The sequence below is a fragment of the Eptatretus burgeri genome, chromosome 14 (assembly GCF_056783735.1).
Source record: "Eptatretus burgeri isolate ZD-2024b chromosome 14, Ebu_testis_v1, whole genome shotgun sequence".
NCBI classification, from domain to species: domain Eukaryota; kingdom Metazoa; phylum Chordata; class Myxini; order Myxiniformes; family Myxinidae; genus Eptatretus; species Eptatretus burgeri.
Window position 1 is genome coordinate 3,854,311 of NC_140974.1, and position 26,772 is coordinate 3,881,082.

At 41.3% G+C, this 26,772-nt stretch overlaps 1 protein-coding gene and 1 long non-coding RNA gene across 6 annotated transcripts in view; one reads left to right on the forward strand and one right to left on the reverse strand.

The window, feature by feature from the left end:
- LOC147012575 (uncharacterized) overlaps window positions 1-26,611 on the reverse strand; it is a 42,288-nt gene extending 15,677 nt beyond the window's left edge. Inside the window, exons 1-2 of the long non-coding RNA XR_015050998.1 lie at window positions 26,416-26,611; window positions 14,856-15,009 (exon numbers count right to left, since the gene is read on the reverse strand). This is a non-coding gene — a long non-coding RNA (uncharacterized LOC147012575). The remainder of the gene's footprint in view (window positions 1-14,855; window positions 15,010-26,415) is intronic.
- The window catches only part of LOC147012574 (astrotactin-2-like), a 954,475-nt gene that overhangs the window by 274,218 nt on the left and 653,485 nt on the right, over window positions 1-26,772 (forward strand). For all 5 annotated transcript variants that reach the window (XM_085853556.1, XM_085853558.1, XM_085853557.1 and 2 more), the window contains one exon: window positions 11,494-11,664. In XM_085853556.1, coding sequence (XP_085709682.1) covers window positions 11,494-11,664 — 171 coding nt within the window. The remainder of the gene's footprint in view (window positions 1-11,493; window positions 11,665-26,772) is intronic.

Below are 26,772 nucleotides of genomic sequence, written 5' to 3' on the forward strand. Positions count from 1 at the left end.
CTTTGCCTGATGGTGAGTTCCAAGACATCCACCGGCAACATCAAGGATGGTATTCTTGAAGGCACTCCACAACTCTTCAGGATTCCCCAAAGCACCCAGACCCCCCAAATCTCCACTCGGCCTGTTCGCAAACTCCTCAGCTACCCTCTCCTCCTTGCGCTTGCCAGCATTCAGCCTCGGCTGGGATGGTACCATTCTCCCGGCTTTTAGCTGCAACTTCAGAGATGCTATCACAAGCCTGTGGTTGGTATTGAGGAACTGAGCACTCCAGTAGACCATACAGTTCTGGATCATCCTCCAGTGACCATCAATGAGCACATGGTGAATCTCCTTTGCCACACCACCAGCGTTGGAATACCAAGTCCAGTGCGGAGGCTCTGGGCATTGAAACCATGAATCAGCCACCCTAAATCCATGACCTCTTGCAAACTCAAGGAACTTCGTGCTATTCAGGTTCACAGTTCCAGACCCATGGGGACCAACACACGTCTCATAACCATCCCTATCAGTTCCATTCGATGCATTGAAATCCCCCAAGACTAGACGAGCATCTCGCCTGGGGCACTGATCAACCACAGACTCGAGCATGGCATAGAATGCATTCTTCACGGTGAGATCACTCGCCTCAGTCGGAGCATGTACAGAGACCAGGGAAATGACACCGAAGGCGTGACGAATCCTTAGTCTCATAATACGCTCGTTAACCGGTGTTGCCTCAATTATCATTGAAGTCAGCTTATTGGACACAGCTACAGAAACTCCTTGGGGGCATGGTAACCATCAGAGCAACCAGACCAATAGTGGGTGTAACCACCCGCCATGATCTTGCCACTATCCGGGCTCAGAACCTCAGAGAGAGCTGCAATACCGATGTCCAAATGCTTGAGCTCAGATGATAAAAGAGATAGGTGATCATCCTCCCTTTGGGATAGGATATTCCAGGCACCCACCCAAAGGGATCTCCTCAGCTTAACCCAAGGAGACCGCCGTGTGGTGGATGACACCTCAGCACCACCCTGACACACACTACCGCAATCTGACCCAGGAAAGTTATCCTGTGGTTTTCCTCCTATCATTAAAGAGTGGTTGTCCCAAAGACTTTGCCCCAATCCCATCATCCGGTGAGCTGAGAGGGCAGCTGTGCAGGAGGAACTCCCATGGAGTGGGTTTTCAGATGTCATTATGTTTTTGTTTGTTTTGCGAAATGAAGTGTTTTATCGTGGAGTGCAAATCCTGCCACCAACCTCCTACTAAGAAGTAACCCAACTGCAGGAGGACATCCTTCGACACAGTTGGGCACTAGATATGGATGGCCGTTGGCTCACAAGGAGCTCCTCCGCCCTTTGACAGGTTTTGTTTTTAATCCTGCTTGGTGTCCATAATCATACACCCTCCTCACCAGAAAACCTGGTGGGGGAGACGGTTTAGTCGTTGACAACCCGACCATGAAACAGGTTCGTACAGGTTTTCATGGTACCTGTATCAAGTCACAGATCTAATCTGGCCTGATCTCACAAGATGGAATGGACAAGATGGATGCAGAAGCAAAGGCTTGATGGGCCGAATGGCCTCCTCCTGCCTTGAACTTTCAGCAAGATTTCCATTGTCCACTTTTAAATGCACATTCACTTGTTCCTGTTTGTTCGGGATACTTGGGTGGCTTGGCACTTGGGTGTTTGTAATCATTGCCAGAGCTACAAGCCAATATAAACCATTCGCCATAGATTTGACATTGAGCAAATGTGTAAAGTCCCAAGTTGGGCAAAATCCATGTTTGGTCATTACATCTTCGCAAATGTCTTTGTCCACAAAATGTTTTGCCGCTACAGTTTTACATCTTTGGCTGTCAGAAAAGAACCATTTTGGAATCTTCATGATTCAGGATGCTTCTTTTGACCCACATTATTAGTTGAAATTGTGCAATTTTTCACTCCACATGAGCCCACTTGTATGAATATTTGCTATCTTGTGATTTGGTGCACATCAGTAAAACTAGAGGTAATTTTGTATGGCATTCATCCAGCAAGAAAATGGAATAATCTATATGTCAGTTTCCAAGATTTATGTTTCTCCATTCCAAGCAGTGCACAAAATTGTAAGTTTCACTTGAATCACCTTCGTAATGTAATTCTTGCATTTACTTTATTAACAAGAAAATATAATTTGTTTTCCACTACGAAGTCCTTTTCCACAGTTACAAAAATTACTTTCTGTAAATGATGATACCACCAGTTAACAAGCAGCCTTGATGAAGCCAATTGCCTGGAAGTTTCAACATGCTCGATGTTTTCATTGACTAGAAATTTCATTATGATTCACTGTTCTATACTTTTAAGTAATCTCACTTTCTTGCCATCTTTATTTCCCAGACTTGAGTCAATAAGACAATGTGTGGTTATGACTTTTGGTTGCTAACATTATTCAGAAAATAAATTATTTAAATAATTAATGCATATACTGTACATATTTCTACATTTTATAATAAAACACGCACGTCCTAATTGTTCACGTATATGGGTTGCACCCACAATTGCAAGCAAGCAATTAAAGCTGAGAACTGCACAAACTGGGAATTGATGTCCTGTTGATAGCCGCTTAAGGCTAATTTTTGACGGCGCACCGCCTGAGTGGTAGTTGCAAAACGCCTCTAGTCTCGTGTGTTTCTGACAAGCAGGAATAGCCAAACAAAGGAATTACCCAAATTAATTTATTTCCCTTCCTGGGGTTTCAAATAAACTCAATCGGTCATTGTGGGAAAGATGGCAAGAACAGACAAGCACAAGTGGCTGAAGAAATATCAATCATTTCATCAGCTCAAAACATTATGATGACAGGATCCCAGACAAAAAGACACAATGCATTAGCACAAAACTTAATAACAAGCAAAGAAACAAATCTCCAAAGGTGTTAAACACACTCGCTACGTATACACACACAATCATTCACACAGAACCGGGTGAGTGTGGTAAAAGCAGGCAGGTAGGTGAATGCAGTCCACGGTACCATGGGCAGGTATCAGGAGAGATGTACACATGGCATGACCCCTTCCCCCAGATCTTCGGCTCCTGACAAGGTCACCTAAGGCCAGACCTTCACACTTAAATATTCAAACTAATTATCTTAATCAGTAAGTCAGAGGAGGCTTTGGAAGATGAGGCTATCTCTAACCTAACTATCTACACTTCAAAACCCATTCAATGCTCATGATTTAAAAAAAATTAATCATTAATTTAAAATGGACATGCTCAACTTGCCCACCCACAAACTTTAAAATGCAATAATCTCTCCTCGGCGGCCAATCGTTATCTCGTCCTGCCATATTATTACTCACCAGATTGGCAGTCACAAGGGTGATGTTCTCGTTCTCATTTAGATAAATCTCCCAATTGGCTAAATTTACTCACCCTCTGGTGGCCTGCCAGAGTTATATGTATGTTATGTGTATACAGCAAACCCTACCAATCGCGGACAACCTATTGTATTCCAATTCCGTTATCGCTGTATTTAATTTCGGCCAATCGTAGTTTTTGAGCAAAGATGAGTCATGGTTTGCATCATTGTGTACGCTTACCTCCCATTCGGAGCGTTTTGTCATTTCCTGCGAACCGTTAATTGCAGTGATTAGACCAGTATACAGGAACAAACCTAAATTTAATGAATCGTCATCGGACAGGAAATGACATAGAGATCCTGTAAAACTAGATCTACAACCCAAAATAATCGTGCCAAACATTAAATGATGGACAAAATTAATCGTGCCAAAAGGCAGATAAGGGTTATGACATCATGTTAATAAATCGAGTTTTTGTGTTGGCAAGAAGTGAAAATGCGGCATCTGAGATCCACCATCACCCGATCAATGAATCGACTGTTTGTAAACCTGAGTCAAATATCCATTCAAGTGTTCCCACTCCTCAAAGCGCAAGAGGCTCATTCCAGTCCCATGGTCATATTGAAAGGATGGAAAAAGCACTTGATGTTTGGATCAGGACGAAACAGAAAAATAAAGCCTTTGAGTGGACTGATGATATGGGAGAACAGCAGATTTACCAACGTTTTCACGAGGCACCCCGGGGCCGAAGGCTCCAGTTCAATCAACGAATCGAGACAGAGGGATTTATATCGGTGCAGGTTTTTAACACTAGGATTATTTTGGATGAGGGTGCCATCTCGTACCTTCCTGTCCAAGCAGGGAAGATCTGCCTTGTATCTTAATGGCTGAGGATCGTTTTACCCTTTAATGTGGGAATGCAACAGGTGACTTCGTCGTGCTCCCGATGATCCAATAGCCATCGCAAGTCCCACATCCACGTCTTTCTAACCTCCACCCTCCCCCCATAATAGCAGCATCATCATCATCTCCGAGCTAAGTCTTGTGTTTTCTATTTACGTCAGAGTACATAATATATTTACCCTCACCATCTTCGCTGTTTTGGAATAAATTTAAAAGGTAAAACTGTTGTGTTTTTGTTTACTTTACACTGTATTTATTGTATTTACATGTCTATTTCAATGTTAACATGCTTTATATATACAGGGCCTATAGAAAGTGTACACCCCCTTTCAAAATTTTCATCTTTTGTTGCCTTATTGCCTGGAATTAAATTGCAATAAATCAGGCATTTTCCATCGTAACCGTAATCGTAATCAGGCATCGTAACCCACAACTGCCAAGTGAAAAACAAATTCTACAAATTTCGCAAAATTCATTAATAATACAAAACTAGATTATCTTGGTTTGATGTGTCCACCCCCCCCCCCCCGAGTAAATACCTGGTGGAAGCACCATTGAAAGCAATTACAACTGTGAGTCTGTTGCGATTGGTTTATAACAACTTTACACACTTTGATTGTGCACTATTTGCCCATTCTTCCACACAAAACTGTTCAAGCTCGGTCAAGTTGTGTGGGGAACATTGATGGACAGCAATCTTCAAGTCATACCACAGATTTTCGATTGGATTTCGGTCGGGGCTCTGACTGGGCCACTCAAGGACATTTTTTTTTGTTCCTGAGTCACTCCAGTGTAGCTTTGGCTGTGTGCTTCGGGTTGTTGTCATGCTAAAAGGTGAACTTCTGTCCACATTTCAGCTTTCTTGCAGAGGGCAGCAGGTTTTCCTGTGCGATTTTTCTGTATTTTGCTCCATGCATTTTCCATTCTCTCCTGACAAGTGCCCCAGTCCCTGCTGATGAGAAACATCCCCATCACATGATGCTGCCACCACCTTGCTTCACAATAGGGATGGTGTTCTTTGGTTGATGCACTGTATTGGGTTTGCGCCGAACGTAAAGTTTTGCATTTAGGCCAAATAGTTCCATCTTGGTTTCGTCAGACCACAAAAGTTTTTGCCACATGGCTGCAGAATCTCTTGAGCGGTTCTTTGCATTCCTCAAATGTGACTGAAGGTGGGCTTTTTTGATTGATGGCTTCCTTCTTCCACCCTACCATACAGGCCAGGCTTGTGGAATGCTTGTGATATTGTTGTCACATGCACACAGTGACCAGTGTTTGCCATAAAAGCCTCTAGCTCTTTCAAAGTTGCCATTGGTCTCTTGGTGGCCTCTCTGATCAGTCTCCTTTTTGCTTGGTCATTCAGTTTGCAGGGATGGCCTGATCTCAGCAGGGTATTGGTGATACCATATGCCTTCCACTTCTTAATGTTTGTCTTAACTGTACTCCAAGAGAAACCTACAGGAACAGTTGATTTTATCATAAAACAATCTAAATCACTACAATTTAACACAGGTGGAGTCCAATTAACTTGGTGTGTGATTTTGAAGGCGATTGGTTACACCTAAACTAATTTATAATTGCTGTCATAAGGTAGGTGGACACTTATCCAATCAAGATATTCTAGTTTTGTATTTTTAATTCTTTTTCTGAAATTTGTAGAATTTGTTTTTCACTTGGAAGTTGTGTTATGTTGTGTAAATAAAGGTGGAACCTGCGTCATCACTCTGTTTTGGAACCTTTCCAGTGTGGTTTTATACAGTTACATCATGGGGAGGCTGCCATTCTCAAGGTCAATCATTAAATCCTATTTAAGGACATCAAGGATCAGCAACAATTCTAATCCTCCTGGACTTATCAGCTGCTTTTGATACCATTGACCATAATACATTAAGTGTCCATCTTTAATCTTGTTTTTATATCTCCGGACCACCTCTGGAATTATTTCAATCTTATCTTGCAGAACATTCACGGTAAATATTATTGGCTGCTTATCAGATCCTGTTCACCAACATTGTTTAGTCGGCGTTGCTCGGGGATCTGTTCTTATTCCACTTTTATTTTCTGTTTACTTACATCCACTGGGTATAATTTTCCGTAATTTTAATATCAGTTCTCATTGCTCTGCTCATAATTGCCAGATCCACTTGTCTCTTGAACCTGATGATTTGCTGACTTCCACAAATTTGACTTCCTGCTTGTTTGAAAGTCAAACATGGATGCCCAATAATTTTCTCAAACTTATTGCTGTTAAGATTGATATGCTCATTCTTCGCCCGTGATCTGTTCTCAAAAACTGCGACCTCAGATGGTAAACTTGTTGATCATCACCTCATTCCTCATCTACAGTTTTTAGTCTGAGTATCACCATGGACTCGACACTTTCTTATGTCCCACATATTGGAAATATCTGCAAGTCTGTTTCCTTTCATCTGTAAAAGACAACTCAAACCCACTCATGTTGAAATCGGAGGACGACTGAAATCCTGATCCACACTCTCAACATCGCACTTGGATTACTGCAATTCACTGGTAGCAGGTTTACCTGTGTCTTCTCGAAACCCCTTACAACTTGTGCAGAAGATAGCAGCCAGGCTTGTATTTGAAGCTCAGAAATCTGAACATATTACCCCAATCTTTTAGCATCTTTACTGGCTTTCAGTGTATCAATGCATTGTTTTCAAAATAATGTTGATAATGTTAAAAGATGAAAATAACTTGGTCCTGCCTATATTTTTAATTTATTCACACATCAAAGGTAAGTTTTCCAAACCGGATCCATCACGTTTTTCTGATATATTTTCTTCACTGTGTTTCTATTTGTGTTTTTGTCCAATTTTCTGTGTGTGAAATCTTGCCTTGTATGCTGTTTTTGTTGAATTTGTTTCCATGTTGTTCAATGCCTACACCTGTGTTAGATAGCCACCGTGAAAATCCTGTGTCACTCTCATCGCCGCGTTCCTGGTTTTGCCTCCCCCCCCCTCCCGCAAATATTGTACTTTTTCTACCCCCATTAAACCCTCCTCCTTCAAAATTTCAAGGTTTTTTTTTCTTCCTGAGAATTTACTTCTGTATCCATCTTGTCCACCTCATGTGTCATCCTGTACCCCTCATTCATCCACACATGCTTTATTTATCCAAGTCTCCTTCAATTTTGTCCTTCAACTCTGCTGTTGATGTTTCCCTCCCCTCTCTCTTTCTCTCTCTTCCCCTCTCTCTCTCCCCCCCTGTTCCTTTTGTTGTGTTACATCCTGATCCATTCTGTTCTCACTCTTCCATGAGCCTTGACTCTGTACAAAGAAAACACACTTCACATCCCATTAAGAATGCTATGGTCTCAAACAGTGAGTATTTTCTGGTAATCTCTCACACAATGATGAAGACTTTTAATTATCATGCTTTCAATGGAGATGCTTCAAAACTTTTGAAGTAGTTGCTTTTTAAGATTTGCACAGCCACTTCAATCTCAGTTTATAGATCCGTCTTGAACCCAACTTTTATTTTCTTTTAAGATTTTTTTTTTGTTTCAATATTATTTTTCTTTTTAATATGTTTTGTTTTACAGTTATTTTGTAAATTTTAATCTCAATTGTTCTTCCGCTGAAAAAGCACTTTGAACGTTATTCCGAAATGAAAAGTGCAATGTAAGAAACCAATTTGATTGATTGATTGCACTGCTATTTGAAGCTTAGGGCCTCCATCCATTGATGTGAAAGGTGGAGTCACATTTACAGAGTTGAATAACTGTGATGAAAATGAAAAAGGACCATCCAATGCATTTATTGCCCGTCGGCCTTCCTGAGTGCGCAACCTTTTGTTCACCTTCAACCATTCATCCTCTTTTCTCCTGTCTGATCGATGAACTCTGTCTTTTGTCGATGACTTCAATCCATTGTCTTTTCTTCAAGTTTTCTATCATTGGTATCAATTGCTGCTGTTCACATGTCTGTTCCATGTTCACCATCTTTTTTTTTTAATGGTGGTCAAAAATATTGTGGGTCAGGATTGGGGGGGGGGGGTTACATGAGTTGGTGATGCTGCTTCCAATTATTGAGTAAATTTTCATGGAAGGTTTTCTCATAAACTTTTATTTCTCTAAATATAGAGAAATAGGCATGGTTAATGCCCAGTCACACCTTGACGTTTTAGCCAGCTTATGCCGATTTTTGGAAAATCTGTGTAAAACGCTGGTACACGTCGAATACGTTATGGGAACGTTTTGTATATGTTAAGACAACGCTGAAAAAAACTGCCATAAGTGGTAGTACGCTGGCTTTAAACATTGAACTTTTGGGTTTTCCTCAAATTTTTTCATGCTTGAAATTTTACGACGTATGCTGCGTATGACTCACACGTTCCGCTACGCTGGCCATAAGTTGTAGGCACATTATGCGATCGTTGACACACGTTGAAACACGTTACTTGTAAGTTACTCATAAGTCGAAACACACGGAGGTAATGTTTAGCGTACCCGAAACTTATTTCTAACCTATGAGTAACGTTTTGTAAGCACGCTACACGAACGTTGTTCACACTTTGCAACACGTTACTTGAAAGTACAACTACTACTACTACTACCAACATCGACATCACTAAATTCTCTCGAACTACTACTGCTACTGCCACTGTTAGTGACATTAACATCTACTCAATATGGAGTCTGGAACACTGACGGGTTCCTCTTGTGAAGCCCATTTGTATATATAACAATTCCCCTAAACGCTGCCAATACGCCATTGTACGGGAGCTGTAAGTTAGAAACACGTTCAGTAAGTTCTGTGGTCGTCCGGAAGACGTCAATTAAATTCATCTACATACGCCAATGTGCGTTTGAGATACGTTAAACATAGGTTCAAAGCACGCTACTAATAGGTTCAAAGCACGTTACTCGTAGGTTAAAAATTAAGTTTCGGGTATGCAAAACATTACCTCGATGTGTTTCGACTTATGAGTAGCTTACAAGTAACGTGTGGCCGACGTGTGTAAACGATTGCGGAGCGTGCCGAGAACTTATGCCAGCGTATGCGGAACTTGTGAGCCATACGTCGAGTGCGTCGTAAAATTTTCAGCATGGTTGAAATTTCACGACGTACTAGACGTACCACGTAATATGACAGCGTACTTCATTGTTTTTCATCGTGCTGCTAACATATACACAACTTACCCTTCCCGTATTCGACGTGTCCCAGCGTTTTAGACACATTTTTCATAGGTCGGCATACGCTGGCTAAATCGTCAAGGTGTGTCTGCGATGTTGACACTTCCAATTTTCAGGCGGTTATGATTTAAATCGGCGTGCGGCAGGTTTTTAACAGAGAACGCCACGAGTTCGTCGGCGATACGTGCAGCGCACTATGACTAAGTTAAACTATCGTTGGGCATAGGTTGTGAACGCCGACAACAGGCTAAGCATTCATTGGTATAAGTTATCTTTAACACAACGAAACGTTCTGTGCCCGTTACTAATACGTTATGCATATGACCAACACGTTTTGAATATGACCAAAACTTAAAAAAAACGCAAAACTTCAGCGTACGCCAACGTTTTACGTGCATTTTTATACGTTGCCATTCCTGGCTAAAACGTCAAGGTGTGACTGGGCCTTTAGAGTAATTAGTTGCCTAAAAATTGTAGATGTTACCTTAAAAACTCATTTGAATACAAATTTGACATAATTGAAGACAATACGACCAAGGCAAACACTCCTCCTGGGCTGACCTTTTCATTCCTTGAAAAATTGGAATTACTCGAGCTGCCAAGGCTTTTGTCCATAGCTAAGTGGAGTTAAAACTTCCTCTGCTCTCTCAGCCCTCTGCCTTCCCCACCATGCCCCCTTTCTCCTTAACGTACACATTCAGCCAATCATCCACTCCTCGTTAAACTCCCAAAGTCCAAGCTTTCTACCCTCGACCACTCCTTTGTTCATCTTTCCTTCTGTTTGTAGAGTTTTCTTTTGGAGACCGTTCAACCGCACCTTTCTCTCTCGGGCTTCAAGCAGGCAGTGCAGCACCATCTCACGTCATCCACTATCCTGACCCAAAATATTTCCTTCCGCATTAATCCTACCTAACTCAACCCTATTACTTGCAGGTTACTGTATTTCCTCTCCCGCCTCCTTTCTCCCCTCTTTGCCTTTTCTCGATGTGTCCAATGTGTCTCGATGTGTCCCACTGTCAGTACATTGCCTTTCTACTCTCCCATGAGTCTAGATTTTGTCTCATAAATAAAATGGTGGTGATGTTGGTGTTAGGGTTTTCATAGAGGATAACATGTGAAAAGTAAACTAAATGCACGAAAAATCCGATACTGTTGCCAGGTGTAGAATTTCCTTGAGATTTGTGTGCACACCTTTGGCCACTCAATTCCACACAATTCCCAGTCTTACTCTCCTGTGTATAACTTTCCTTTCTCTTTCTCCATTAGAGTGAACTATTTTGCCAAAAGGATTTCTTTGGTCATTTGCTTCCGTATATTATGCCTGTCTCTGGCACATGTCTTATGTGAAGCTATATTTCTTTTTTGTCATATTCCCATGGTGTTTGAAGCCCTATAATGAGGCACATACTCATATCTGGTAATGTAGCAACCATAGCTTGTTTTAATCACATGTTCAGTTTTTTTTTTCACTTGGGGTTATAAACAAGTTCCTGCAATCCCAGCTCATAACCTCAGAAGATGTGATGCACAATGGGCAAAATGGTTGATTTATCTTCCGTGAATGATTAATAAGTGCTGACATTTCGGCCTTTCCCCTTTGTCGAAGCAAAAGAGGAAGACGGGGAAAATGGTGGGTGTTCATGTTCACGTTCAACTAGCAACAAATACTGGACCATCAAGGAACTGATCATTTCGACATAATTTTGGCTCTAGTTTTGAGACAACACAGCATTGCAAATGACGTTTGTCCAGGTGTTCAGCTGTCCAATAAATATACACATCTTTTGTATGAATTGAACAGATACTGGTTGTTAGCTGAAGCAATGATGAAATGGGGAGAAAGAAAGACGCAGTAACAAACTGAGATCGCTGGATAAACTAGCAGTTGGGTGATCCACATGTGAAGCCACACCATCGACTGCTATTCAACTGGCTCCTCGTTGTGTACAACCCATAAATCTTGCTATGTATTATTTCTGCAACAATATTGGTTCCAATGATGTTTTTTTTATTGAGTGTTTAATGCTGCACATTCTATTATGCAATTTTTTTTTCTCTTCTACACATGTGTATCAGTTATTTATTACTCTGCATCTTTCTGCAGGTAGCGTGCTTGTATTGAGTGATGCCGGTCGGCTGGATGTCGGTGGTTGGTTGAACCCAGCACGTGTGCTCCTGTTTCGACAAAGTTTGAATGCAAGTTTACCATGGCTACGTGATCCCTGCTCAGAGCGGACACTGGATCCCTGCGAACACCTCTGTGACCCTGACACAGGTAAGCATCTGGACAATGTGCTTCAAACGAACATGTTCATCAAAAGGATTGCAATATTGTCCAGCTACTATTTAGCAGAGAAGAAAGTTTTCCCCAAAAGTTTATCGTTCGTCTTTTTAATCCTGCATTCATCGATTCTTGATTGTTGTCCTGTGCCATCAAATTAGTTGTATTTTCTTTTTTGACAGTGTCTATTAGGCTCATGGGGGAGCTGATGCATATATTGCAGGCAGGAAAGGGAAATTAGGAGGCATGAGTATACCTTGCCAAATATCGAAGATGTTCGGAAACGATGGCCAAACAAGCAGTTCATGCGATCTGAACCCAGCATCATTTGTCGTGAGGGGAATGCCAGACAGATGACGTTGAAGCTCCTAATCACAGAGTACATTGATTTACGACCAAGTCATTTATTTGCAATTAATAATCCAGGCTGTTTCTGAACTTGATGACTAAATGAGTAAATAATGGTTTTTATGGTCCTGATCCAGCTTCATTTTTGCAGTTATTATAAAAGGTGTGAACTATATTTTGTTTATTTGTGGAAAAGGGTTGTCCTGTTTTCTTTTTCTCTTTTTTATATAAATAACTAGCAGGGATACCCGCATTGCCCATTGCTATTTTAATTCTGACCGCATTTTGAAGAAATCGGACATTGATTTTTTTGGGTTAATGTTGGAGCCAAAAACACTTCCGTACTCCACCCACTCAGGTATTGGGTTGGGGATCATATAATATTACCTTTCACCTGGCGACAAAGGCTTGGGGACTGCAGAGCGACTTTATGGTTGAAAGTTTTTCAAAATTTTCAAATTATTTTCCTTTAAACACTCCATGGCACTCACTGATGAACTTGTGACAGGTTGAGGAAGATCCATTTGGCCATCTCTGAGAAAAATGCCGACACACAGCCAAAGCTCTCTCTTTGTGGTACAGTTAAATGTTTTCGAAGTACATATTAGGTAACATTTGTTTGTTTACTAACTTACTTGTTTTATTGTTTTTTAAATTTATCTATTGATTGGTAATAACCTTTAAAACATCTTTAATACAAAGCCACACCTTCAATGTATTGCGTTTATCCCACTGTATCAAGCCGTGTGAAATGAGTTGGAATCGGGCTATTTAATGATATTTTAATAGCTCTTTCTTTGTTTATATCAGGGTCTTCGAGAAGCTTGTGCAGGCATTACATGAAGCAATAAGACCCTCATTTGGGACAAAATTACACATTTATTGCATAAAGTAGATTTGAACCTATGATCATACAGTATGTTCCGAGGCTCAACTCGTATCACACTCAAATATACACTCTATTAGTGTATATTTTAAAGATTAATTGCCATTCATCTCGTTTATGGCCCCACAGTTGACCTTTAAACACATTTTTGACAGGGTGGTCTAAAATTTTTTCTGGAAGTTTAACATGCAACACGAAAACCTTACATGTTATCATCAGAGCAGCTCAGTGGTGGAGTGGGTAAATTGCCTTGTTGCATTTCCTTCACTTGTGTGGGTCTGGTTCGCGCAGGTGCTCAGTGGAAAATTTACACTCTCCGACAATTGAGTGGCAAACTGTACAGGACAAATGATAGCTTGAGTAATATTCACAACCTGTCATAAGTGCCCAATAACCTGTCATAAGTGCCCAATGCTCTGGCAGAGGGAAAATGAGACAGCACCACACCAGGGCCACCATGTTATCATTAATAGCTGCATCACGCATGCCATGGTTGTGGAGGATTTTTTTGAAAATGTTATATGTAATGGTACAGTATGTCACTTGCTTAAGGGTTTCCATCAGAAATAAAATGGTGGAATTTGAAAGCTTTGTGGTAATATTTTGATTTACATAGTGACATCTGCATAACAAGGATGCTTTATGTACTCTTGTATAATGTACTGTTTTTAATGTGTTCCGTGTTTGAAAACCTAAATTATGGAGTCACTCACTTGTGTGCTGATCTACCTTCACCAGACTGTTCACAATGTAAATTACCTTGAACTTCTGGTCACTCAGTTGATCAATATCTGACCAATCCTCATGTGGGCAGTTTTTCAAGGATTTTTTTTTTTTTTGAACATTGATAATTAAATATGGTATTTCTTGTTTGTTCACAACCATTTTATTTCTGCATTCGCCAGGAAAGGTCACATAGGATATAAATTTATTGTTAATCTTGCATTTCCAGCTAATCAGTTTTAAGGAAAACAATAAAGCACACACACACACACACACACACACACACACACACACACACACACACACACACACACACACACACACACACACACACACACTGTGTGTAAAAAATTTTATATACATATATATATATATACACACACACACACACACACATACACACACAAGTGGGGTATGCTTTCACATTGGAAGCAGTTATGAACCGTGCTTCCTCATTGTCTCGGGTCGCTCACCTGCATTTTTTTCCTTTAATTTTTTTTCATTTATTTATATTTTCATTTACGGATGCTTTCTGATGGTTCTGTGATTTTTTTTTCCAAGTGTATCAGCTTCGATGTCCATCAGCACGCAAAATTAACCTGCTTCCCCGTTGTCTCGCATCGCACACCTGCATTTTTTTTTCATTTATTTATATTTTCATTTATGGATGTCCGATGATTCTGTGAGTTTTTTTTTTCTCCTGGTGTATCGGCTTCAATGGCCATCGGCACAGAAAATTACCGTGCTTCCCCATTGTCATGGGTCACTCACCTGCATTTTTTTTATAAATTAACTTTGTTTGTAGTTTCATTTATGGATGTTGGCCGACAATTCTTTTATTTTTTTCCCCCAAAGTATCACATTCAATGTTCATCGGCATGCAAAATTTCAGCTCTCTAGATCACCTGGAAGGTACCGATCTTTAATATCAGTCAGTGAGTGAGTGGTTAGAAAAAGCTTTACATATTAGATATGTATACACATATTTACACAATTGACCCCTCCCACACTCCTCTAGCTGAAGAAGCTGCATAAAGCAACCCAAGAAGACCTACACAAGGTAAGCGCTATGCTGTTTCGAACCCTTCCCAGAGGTCCTCAACAACTGGCGAATCATCAGCGATAGCTCAGACAGCAATGCATACCAATGAAGCTCCCAAGCATGTACCACATGCAAATGTTAAAACTAGTCAATACTTAAGTGTTTCCTGATGCTGATCCTGCTCACCAGATTCTCTCAACAAGAGAGCCTCATGAGTGGTGGAGGCCAACAGGCTGATCACATGCATTGTGGTTGCAGCAGGTTGATCTGCATCTCACGTAGATGAGGATGGGCCCGGCATCTGCTTGAAAGATAGCCAGACGGTGTGGCCTCTGGAGTGCTGGCAGAAAGGGGAGAAAGGAAGTGGAAAGGGAGAAAGGAAGTGGAGTGCTCATCACACTCCACATATTTCGATTTACCCACTAATCGCACCACGTGCCTTCTGGTTGAATGGTTTACATTAGCAGGAACTATCTTGTCTGTACCTGTTTGTGGTGAGGATGTTGAGGTCATGGGGAGATTCACTTACCTTGGCAGTGATATTTATGTCTCCGCTGGCTGAGAGCCAGAGGTCAATAGACGTCTGGGTCTGGCCTGGGGATCATCTGTGTGGCAGATGGATGGTTATTTTTTGTGGATTATGCCGTTTTACCGTGTGAGACAGAAGACATGGCGATGCTCACCGTGACAGCGAGGAGGTGCGTTTGATATATACGTATACAGGTCAGAGACATTTTGAAGGAAACATCTGCGTATGCATACCACCCTGTGTTGACATAATTTATGTACAAACTCAAGTTTTTAAGTTTTTAAGTTGTTACTTGTTTAACTTGCATTGCGATTTTTCCAGATGATTTTACATCACAATGAATGAATTTTTTCCTTTACGTTTCAAATTTCATCTTGTGTACATCCTTCCCACCCCACTCCCAAATCCCTCGTCTCCAAAATTGTTTTCTTTCTTTTCTTCAGTTTCTTTCATCTTTTTTGCCCTTTAACTAATTTCCACAAACTGAAAATTTCCATAAAACGGATGTGCTTGGTTCTCTACACTTACACATCTGTACTCGTCTGGATCCACTTTGTTTAGGAACACAGTGGGTGTGAAATTGTTCTGCATATCTATCGTTCTCTTTGTTTTTCTCTCCCTCTCCACTTCTGCATGTGCATCCTCTCATTGCTGATAGCATCTGAAGATTTGAATTCGCTGCTCACAGCCAGCCCGTCTTTTGGGTGACTTTTGAAGTGCAAAGTATGCCGCAGAGGGAAACCCACACAAATTGCACACTCGTTCTGCCTGCTGATGCCTATTCTAACAACCAAAATTTACTAGAATTACCATGTGATAGAAATACTCATTATTTCACACACTCAGCAATACTATTGGTTTTCTGTTATGATGATTGACCAATGAAACAATAACATTCCACCTTTTGTATTACAAAAAAAAGGAACTTCCGTATTTGTTCTTTAAAAAAAACTAATTCCAATCTCCATTTTTTTTTCTTTCCTGATTGTGTTGCCCTTTAAGCACTCTTTTTCTCGTGTTTGGTCATTTGTTTTCACGATGAGATAATGCAAAGGTAACAGTGCTTCTGGGGATTCTTTTGGAATGCCCAATGAGCAAAAAGGTGAAACCATACAAATGAAAATAAATTTGTTGTTCTTGCGAGATAATGAGCAATAAGTCACTGTGTAACATGTCATCACACCTTTGAGGTCATTCTCCGGGTCAATCATATACTGGCACATCGGAGATTAAAGAACATCCTTTATTTCAAAGTGAGACTGTGAACATGTTTGTTAGCCGATCCCCCCTTGCAGCGGGAGATTTGGGTGTGTGTGTGTGTGTGTGTGTGTGTGTGTGTGTGTGTGTGTGTGTGTGTGTGTGTGTGTGTGTGTGTGTGTAAAATACTGCGTGTCATGTATAATATGTGTTTGATCACATATCAATTTATATATATATATATATATATATATATATATATATATATATATATATATATATATATATATATATATATATATATATATATATATATATATATATATATATACCAGCAGATCCTATCCATCGCTTCACTGATGGACCAATTAGTTGTCGTATTTGCCAAAACTTATGGTTGAGAAGGAGAGTGAAAGGAGGACAAATTTACCCATGCATTGAGTGCTTTAACCTCAGTGTTGCCCAGGTAAAAGAGGAAATTGTGATGCTGGCAAAGAGTATTACAAGGTGGTGCTACACGATACACATTTACATAGATAATTATGCTTGCCCTGCCCCCCCCATACCCCCACGTGAGGCTGTGGCCACTTGCCTATGTTAACCCCCACACAAAGTTGTATTTGCACCCCGAGTTTGGAGTTTGTAACTTAAAAGATGTGGCCGAGCATAAGGAAAAGAGACAGAGACATAGACAGACAAGCACACAGAGACCCTGAGACAGACAAACACACAGAGACACTGAGACAGACAAACACACAGAGATACAGAAACACAGAGAGAAAAAGGTTCAAGTCATCTTAAGCTCTGGATGGGATCATCAGGTTGTACGTGAGCATTATGTCCTTGTTTTAAGTGATTGCTTTAGTTCGTGTTTCCATGAGTTTTGTGGAACTGGGATGTGAAAATTTCTGCAGATGTGCCAGTGGATTACTCGACATACCTTTTTGTGCCTTTGTATGTACAGCTGTCCTGACATGAGTTTTTTTTTTACATCCCGATAAGAGGTGGCTCATGCTTTCTGTTTCTACCTTGCAGAACCAATACAAGTCCGATTGGTTCAGTTTTTAAAACCATTCAGGTCGTGTCCTTGGTCTTGGGCATTTATGATTTGTTCTCCGTCCCAATTGACCTGACCTCTTCTTAGCCATTCCAATGATCCTTCTTTGTCTCTCCCAAATCTGTCGAGCTCTTGTTTAAAAAAAAAAAAAAATTCCCTGCTCTTCTGTCTTTCTCCAAATTGTCACTGTATAATCTGTTGATATTTCTTCTTGTATATTTCTTGTGTCTTTTTTGCAATCGTTGGGGTTGTATTTGTTGCTGTTTCATTTTGGCGCGTGACATCTTCTATTCACACCTGCTTTTGCAAGGTGAGTGACAGATACCTTTTCTGACTTGTTGTGTTCATGCTTGTGTACAAATTGCATTCGGTAGTCTGTTGAACCTTTCACGTACTCTGCTAATCCTACAATTATCGTTCTGTGCACTTGAGTTACATTAAGCCGACACCACTTTCTTTCCTCAGCAGGTACATTCTCGGGATGCATTGATTTTTGTGGAACATTTTATGGATAGTGATGAGTCTCCTTCTGATATCTAGTTTTCTGATTTCGTCTTGTAGATGAGTCGATTTGATTTCGTCCTTCAATGTCCTGTCAATGTCGATTTCGTCCTTCTGATTGCATTTTTTGTGATATATTTGGTGGTCCTCTTCTACTTCAAGGTATTTGTAAGATGCTTCGTTGTCCTGTTGTTTCTATGTCGATTTTTATGTTGTCCGTTTTTATTGGTCAACCTTGCACGAATGTACACTTGGCACACTTATCTCAGCCAAATTTCATCTGCTTGTCATCAGAGTACCGTCTCACTAATTTTAGTTCTGTTTTCATCGTCCAATATTTCGTCATTCGGTGCAAAGAGTTAGAAATCATTCATTTACAGTATGTGTCACCTTTCTTATTTCTTTGGACATTCTTTTATTGGTTGTTCGGGTGTATCTGTGTCGTTGCTCATCAATGAGGTTACTTAGTGGACCCAGAGCCAGGCAAAACAGGAGGGGGTGGGGGGAGGCTGTCTCCTTGGATCATTTCCATGTTTCCTAATTTATTTACCATAGTGGAGCAGACCAGTGAAACAATCTTTCAAATGGTGATAGAAGAACCAAAATTGGCATGAATACTCCTCTGGGACTACTCTTTTGGAAAAGCCTGTTCGCCACCCAAAAATTCAAACTGGCCACCATTTTTAAAGATGGCTGCCATTTGCGGTATCGAAATACTATGTTTACCATACAATTTGATACAGTGGGCTGATTTGAATGATTTTGGCATCAAATTACATGCATTTGACCACGAAGAATACAAATTTACCACTCTAAAACTTCTCAGAAGCTTCTTTCCACAATTTCTAGCAGATTTTGTGAAAAAATTAGCCAAATGTATAAAAATCAATGTAGCTGTCGCCATGCTATTCATAGCTCCACTTTTGAGTGCTCTTCCATCTGATGATCTTAGCTCCACCTGTGCTCTCACTTGCTTCTCAGGTTATGCATGGATGCAGGATTTACTATTTTATGTTTATTTATTTATTTATTTTTAGTTAAATATTAAAATAGTTGTTTGTCATTTATTCTCTGCACTTTGTACTTTGTCACTTCATGGCGATGTCCACATGTATACTCTTAACTAATTCTCACATCTGCAGTTGCATCGTGCTGTGCAGGTGAGTCCAAAGCGATAGCATTTGCACTTTTCACAGCATTCTGTCTTGCAGCCACATTTCGTCAGGGGTTCACAACTCTGTACAATTGGTGGGAGCGCTGTACAGAAGACCTGCCACATGTCACCTTGCTTTGTCCATTCCCAGTCAGCAGAACTTTGGGTTTTGGGCTGGCATGTTGTTGACAGACTCCAAATGCAGCCTGCCTGGGAGGCCACACACTTGGCATGCTGAAGGAGAGGTGCTAAAATTGAAGGAATGACTCTGTACGCCCTCTGATTGCAAGCAAACATGTCGAGCCATGCGTCATCAATACCTGCAGTTGTACTGAAACTATCAGATGTAGTAACTAAAACTTCTCCAGGATCATCAGATTGTCATCTTCAACTGTTGGCGGCTACTGGCTGAGCTTGATGAAGACATCGGAGGCCTTGACATATACATCCCAGGTTTGCCATGTAGACTTCTTCCCTTTCACACGGAAGGCTGACACAACATCGCAGCCAGTAAAGGCATGACCGTTTTTACAGCCATTTTTCCCTGCTGTGCAGGGGTTCGGCTTTTTTTCTTTTTTTTTTCTTGAGGCAATGTTTTATGGCCGGATGCCCTTCCTGACGCCAACCCTGGTCGCCTCTTACGACACACAGGGATATGGTATACCTATTCTAACCGGGGCATACACCGGGACCAGTACACTGGTACTCACTTCGCCGACCTCAGATGGATGACAGGCTGAGTCAACCCCCTGGTGTTAATTCAGCAGCCAACGGGGCTTGAACTCAGGACCCTGGGATCCCAAGCCGCCACCCTAACCACTAAGCCAACACCATTCTTCAGCCAGCAAAGGCATGGAAGAAGAGAATCCCTCTGGTCTTCTCTGATCCAAGTGAGGGATTGAGGTCATGTACAGGAATCCACCTCAGGTTCCACCCTTGACCAAAAGCAATCCACAGCTTCTGCAGACCAAACTCCTGCAGGGCTGGCCGAATACTGACTGTTATGACTGGGATATCTGTGTCACTGGCTTTGATCATGACAATTTTGACCCCTCTGCTGCTACATGTCTGGCATGCATGAAGATCCATGTGGCTGCTTCTTCATGGTTACAGGGATTCAATTAATCAAGGCGGATCGTGTGGTTGCAGACTGCATCTTCTTCCTTGGTCACGATCACCTCACCGTGGTTGGTTTTCACATCTCTGCAATATTGTCATTCAGGAAGCTGAAGAGCTCTGTCTTGTTGTCTTTGTCTCTCAAGAAGCTCTGCCAGTTTGGGGGTATTTTGCCTGTACCTGTCACTCTGAGTCAGGCTCCCCATCCTTGCATTGACCTTGTTTCGGCCTTCATACTCAATGGCCGGTAGACATCAAACACAATGTCTGTTCTCTTATACTTGGAAGAGTATGCTTGTATTGTGGGAAAAACGTCCAGTGGTGCATAATCCTCAAACGTCTTTGAGGTTAGTGGGGGCAGAGTGTTCACCAAAGCCGAACCATCGATGATGATGGCATCAGCTTCTGGTTCAGTGTTTAGCATTGCAGTACGAGCCTCAAGAATGGCAGTAAGCTGAGACTTTTGGCAGGTGTGAAGGTTTCCATTGTCAATGCAGCAGGAAATGATTGGTTGTCATACCAAAATAACTCCTGGAGGTCACACTCTCTGGTCTGGCATGAGATGCCGAGCTTGGAGATGAGGTGGCAGTCTTCCTTCGGTAACTTTTGCCTTGGATCACCAGTAGCTGGTTCTTGTCTAAAGGAGTCCATCTTGTTCTTCATTGGCTCAGAGAACATGCATTCCTCCTCACTTTCTAGCCCCTTCATGAATTCCTGGAAGCGGCTTCTGCCCCTCTCATAGCGTGTGCCAATCGTTTCAGCAACACTGGGGTGGGCAATGTTCTTTGTGTCCAGTGCAAGCATGTCCCCAGTCTCTTTCTTGAAAGGATTGCCCATGTCCTTCATCACCTTAGGCAGCCTGTCTATTTTCTCAAAGAACACTCTTCGAGCTCACTCAGTCTGCTCATGATGTCTGTTACATTTGGTTACATCTTTGGCTGCTGATGCCACCTCGTACCGAACAACCAGCTGACTGATTTCAGGGCCAGCCACCATCTTTCTTCTCAGCGCTGATGGGTCTTCAGTCACACTGACTGCACCCCTGTCACCTTTGATGATGGCATTGGTTTGCTCGTGAGCTTGGTTGATGACCATTGCTGAGAAATCCCAGCTCGATTTGTGCACGACAAATTTTCCCCTGTGGAATTCAAGAGCCAGCTGGGGATGTTTCTGTTCTTGGGTCATCACATCTCAAATATGAATGGTAAGCCACGGTGCGTAGTTCACATTGTTGTTGGCAAAGTAGAATGGTATTGGCTCAGATAGCGCTTGACAGTGCAGGGTGAAGTTGACTTCCCTGAACGCCCAGATGAGTGAGAGAATCAACAGTTCCATTGACAGCACCATATTCAAGAAATGAAACTGTGGGCTTTGCAGTTTGTGTCTCTCACACCAATCTTTGAAACTGAGCATTCGGTGTGTTTGTGTGCCTCTGTGCAATAATCCATGTAGGCTGCCTTCAGGAGTTTGTAGAGACTGCATGCTGTAATCTGGTGCATTTGACTTGTTCTCGTTATGCTTGAAGTTGACAGAAATGATTCTGCCATTTCAGAAAAGGATTTTCAGAAAAGCAATGGATTTCACTACCTCTACTTCAACAAGGGCCCTTGTGCATCTGCTGTCTTGGAGTAGAGTTCCAGCCAAATTCGGTGCAGCCATCGCAATATGAACGCCTCCAAACGTGATGACAAACTTGTCTTCCCCATTGCACTCAGGTCAGTGCCACTGGATCTGTTTCACTACTGCATGGATCGGCTGGTCAGCAGTAATGACAGGAATTCGCCTTGGCTTAAGGAGTGCAACTGTGTCCTTGATCTTGTCCATTACATGTGGTATTGTGGCAATGGAGTGGGCTTCATCTCGAAGAAGAGGCAACAGAGATGCAATGCTGATTTTCAATGCTGGATTTCTCTTCTTCGATGCATGGTAGGCTGAGTAAGTGACATTCACTGTGGCATCTACTTCTTCAGTGACGCTGACCTTCTCCAGCCATTCGTACTCAAGAGCCAGTTGTGGTCTCAGCTGGGCAGTGACTGTGACAGTCATCCTTGGAGTTTGGGAGAAGAAGGCTTCTTCTTTGTGAAGCATGCAGGGTGGATGTTGGTGAAGGTGTCAGTAATTTCTGGGACTGTCTTCATCTTGCTCTTTCCAAGTTTGACCAATTCACACTTTTCACCTTTGTTGTCTGAGGTTGGGTGCTGGAAGACAAATGCTGGTTCCATGGAAAGATGTGGTTGCTGTCGTTGCAGTTTGGTTGTGGTCTATGTTGTCCATGGCAGATATGTTGAACAACACTCTTTGCAGAACTGATGGACATACAACCCCATCCACAATGTACTTGTTGACAGCTGAATTTCCTTGCGGTGTAGAGACTTTGAGCACTCTGTCATATGAAATGCTGATGCTGTGCTCATGAAGCATTTATACCAGAAGTCACTTTGGGATTTTCGCAAAAACAGACATTCCCATGTAAACAGGGAAAGGGGTCTCCCAATAATTTGTATACTGGTGAGTTGCTGCTCCTTCTTTGTACCTTGTGTAGCAGTTGTACTGCAGCAGCCGCACTATTGCTAGGTCTGTCTTTGAGGCTCCAAATTTCAGTTGAGATTTGATATCCTCCCCATTTTCAATTATTCTCACAAACTACAGAAGAGTCGATGGAATGGCTTCTTCAACACATCCTCCGTGGAAGATTCCATCAAATGTGGTTTTGTGGGAAAGAATGTCTTCACAAGATCTTGGCTGCTTTTTCAAGGATAATGGCTTTGGAATAGTTGGAGGCTTGTGATAGGACTGACCCTACATATTTGTGGTAAGCCAGGAGGAATTCCTTCCCTTCTTTTGAGCTTCTTGCTCAGGAGTTTCTGCCATCAGCTTGTCCTTTAGTCAGGTTGAGTTGACCTCAGGTTTTTCTACTCTCAGTTGTTCAAGCCACTGCCTGTACAGGTTGACCATATCTGCAAGCTAGAATATTGCAGGACCTTCACTGCTGGGTTTGGTCTCAACTTTGTAGGTGAGTAGCTCAGAAAATGCCAGTGCAGTAGTGGGTCCTCCCTTCTCCAGCGACCCTTGGCACTTTTTGTTCAGGCAGGCCCTCTCCTTGTTGTACAGGCTGCCAAGCAAGAAGAATGGTACTTCATATCTTGTGCTACAACATCTCCAACACTTAGTTTGGCCAAAAGACTTCCATCGTTTAGGTTTTGGGCACATTCATTCAGTCTTTCATTGAGCTGCACGGCAATGGATTGTCTCAGTTCTGATGCTGGAGCTTCCTTCTCGCATAACAGGCACTCAGACGGTCCACCTTTATGGCTGGTTCTTCACATCTTGCTGCATCCTTCATCTTTACTACGAGCACCAGTTACTCTTTTCTTTGCCCATTGCAGTTTGATGTTGTTGAACTTTAGTTGACAGCTCTGATGATATTTTGCATTGTTCTTTCTGTGTTTCTTCTATGTTGCCACCTTCATCTAATCTTACTGGGTGCAAAACGATTGGGATATCATTGATGGCTTGAAGGAGTGGGACATTTGATGCAATCATCGAGTAGCCATCATCTTCAGTACTACATGGCGAATGGGTTGGTGGTGTTTTGAGATCTTTATCCTTCTTGTCGATTTGACAGAGGCAACATTTGTTCCAGTCAATTTTCAATTTAGATGGTAATTCAGCCAAACTGGCCATCTTGAGAGACCATGAATGGTTCACGTCCTGGCTGACTTCTGAAACAAAAGTAAGAAAGTTAATTATCTTGGTAATCTGCATATATTTTCAGTCAATGTGATACAAATGTGAGAAAGAAGCTTCTAAGAAGTTTTATAGTTGTTAATTCAGCTTCTTCATTGTCAAAAACATGTAATTTTAAACCAAAATCATTCAAATCGGCCCACTGTATTAAATTGTGTGCTCAGCACAGTATTTCTATCCCACAAATGGCGGCCATCGTAAAAAGAAGATGGCGGCTATCTTTAAAAAATGTCAGCCATTTTGAATTTTTAGGTGGCGAACAGGCTTTTTCAAAAGAAGTAGTCCCATAAGGGGTATCCATGCCAATTTTGGTGCTTGTATAACCATTTGAAAGATTACCCTGAATATATTCACCTACGTGCCTTACTACATTGAGCTTCAGTGTGTTTGTGCAGACCGTAACATTTTTACCATTTCAGCTTTTGTCATCAAATGCTCCACAAATGTTTATTATGAGAATATGGAGAACACAAATGAATATAATATACAATTTTTTTTTTTAACTGTCGTTTTCATCAAGTTTAATTTGAGTGCAAAGTCATATATCTCACTATGAAAAATATATCAGATATATTATTCACATGCCAAATGATCTCAGGTAGATTTTTCACTGTGGAAGATGATCTGAGGTGTATCGCTGTTTGTGAAAAAGATCTAAGGTAGTTGAAGCTTTTATACAAAGGTATACAGTAGACAGCTGTTTGACCTTACTTGTGCTGCAGGGTAAACTTCTCATTTCTGCAGAAACCACGTTTCTCGGCAAAACCTTTTGTTGCTGAAAAATTCCACGTTGATCTCTATTGTTGAAGGAACTTGGAATCCATGCTAAAATGAAAAATCAAACAAAAAGAATACCTTTGTACACCAGTGCTGCGTTTTTTTTTTTGTTTGTCCAATTATTTTGTCAGGAAGAAGTTACACTTCTGAGACGCTGCTACGAGACACACGTGGTGAAAACCACAGCGGACCTATGAGTGGCTGATGAGGGTACCTCAAGATACAATAACCATTACATCCTCCTCTCGTGCCTTCAATACGAAAGAGTTTTTGTTGAAATTTAATTTGGTTGAGGCAGAAACGTGTGGTGCTCTTGACATGAACAACATTTGCATAAAAACCCACCAAATTTAGGATGTTTCTCTCCGATCATCGAAGAATGGTTTCTCTACTTCTTTCTGTAGTTGGTAATTGTTTTTGCATATGTGTTGGTAGTACCCATGATCTGGTCATAGGAATAAGGGGGAAAAAATTAAGGGAGGGGGACTTACGAATTTTTCCCGATCTCCATGGAATTTTAAACACGTGTTGGTAGTACCTGGGGGTAGTAGTACCCATGACTTGCAGTTTTCGCCTGTGCATGTGCCACAATGCAAGTGGTTTAGTGACCCCTGCTGCAGGCATGGGGGATTATTAGCCAGGACACAAAATATGTTGACCCCTCATCCCTCACTATCTCCCCCCCCCCCCCCCGCCCAGCTGAACGGAGCAGGTGTTTCCAGTTTTATTTTATTTTTATTTTTTAAGTAAAAAAATGGAAATAATCAAACTTCTTCATTTTAAATTTACAACATATATATATATTATTTATTAGGTCCTGCCAAACCTTGCCAATACTGCATTGAACCTTACACCCTCACCTTCCTCCATCCCTCACCCCCAAACCTTCTAAATCATCACCGATTTCTGAGCCTGTAAAATATTGAATTTCAATTACTACAATATATTACGACAACGTATTTATAATTACATGTGGTGCTAAAGTATCATTCTATCAGTATTATTGTGATCCATATGAGTTATAATATTCATCGTCTTCCTGACCTGTCTGTCTCACAATGTATCCGATGTGATTTGTAATTCCCCATGAAAGACTGTGATGCAAAATATAAATGTAGAATGCATGTATTTACCTTTATGAGTGTTTTTTGAGAAAATTCAAATTGGATGAGGAGTAAATTTCTAATTCAGCCTGTTGGTTGAATCATTAACTAGAACAACACTCGGTAGAGCGCATACCTCCACCAGGCTGAACAGTTTACGTTTTGTATCCCATTGATAGGCTGGATCTAGATCCGGACCTGAACCAGAATCGAATCGGCTTGTTCTTGTCACCTGAACAACTCTTCCACCAAGTTTGTCATAATATGCCCACAACGTTTTGAAATATCATGTGATATATCGTTTTTAGCCTCATCTCTCAATGGTGACTAATCACTTAACATATATATATATATATATATATATATATATATATATATATATATATATATATATATATTTATATATTTAAATATCGGATCCGGATTTGGATCTTCACCAAAATCGAACCTATTTGTCTTTGTCACATCCCCAATCTGTCCACCAAATGTTGTCCGAATCTGTCAACTTTTTGAGATATCCTGCTGACAAACTGATAGACAAACAGACACAGGGGTGAAAACATTACCTCGGTGGACGGAGGTAATGAAGCGCAGGTGTGCTGCTGAGGTACAGCTCCTACAACCGGCCACAGCAGGAATTCGGAATTTGGGCAGATTACCGGCACACAATGACCTGTTATTTTCAAAAGGCACCGTTCAACCTTTCACAGCCACCAGTGGATGCCAACAGATAAGACGGCCTGCGAAACATCGATCCCTTCTGTAGCACCATGGAATCAATGATAGAACAATTTGCTTGTGAAAGCACAAGGATGACAGTGTTTAGCTTGTCTATGATGGACTGAAGATGAGCTGTCAAAGCCATAACGATGTCCAGTCAGACCGTCCTTCTTTCGTCCTTCCAGCAATGGTCCATTAACATT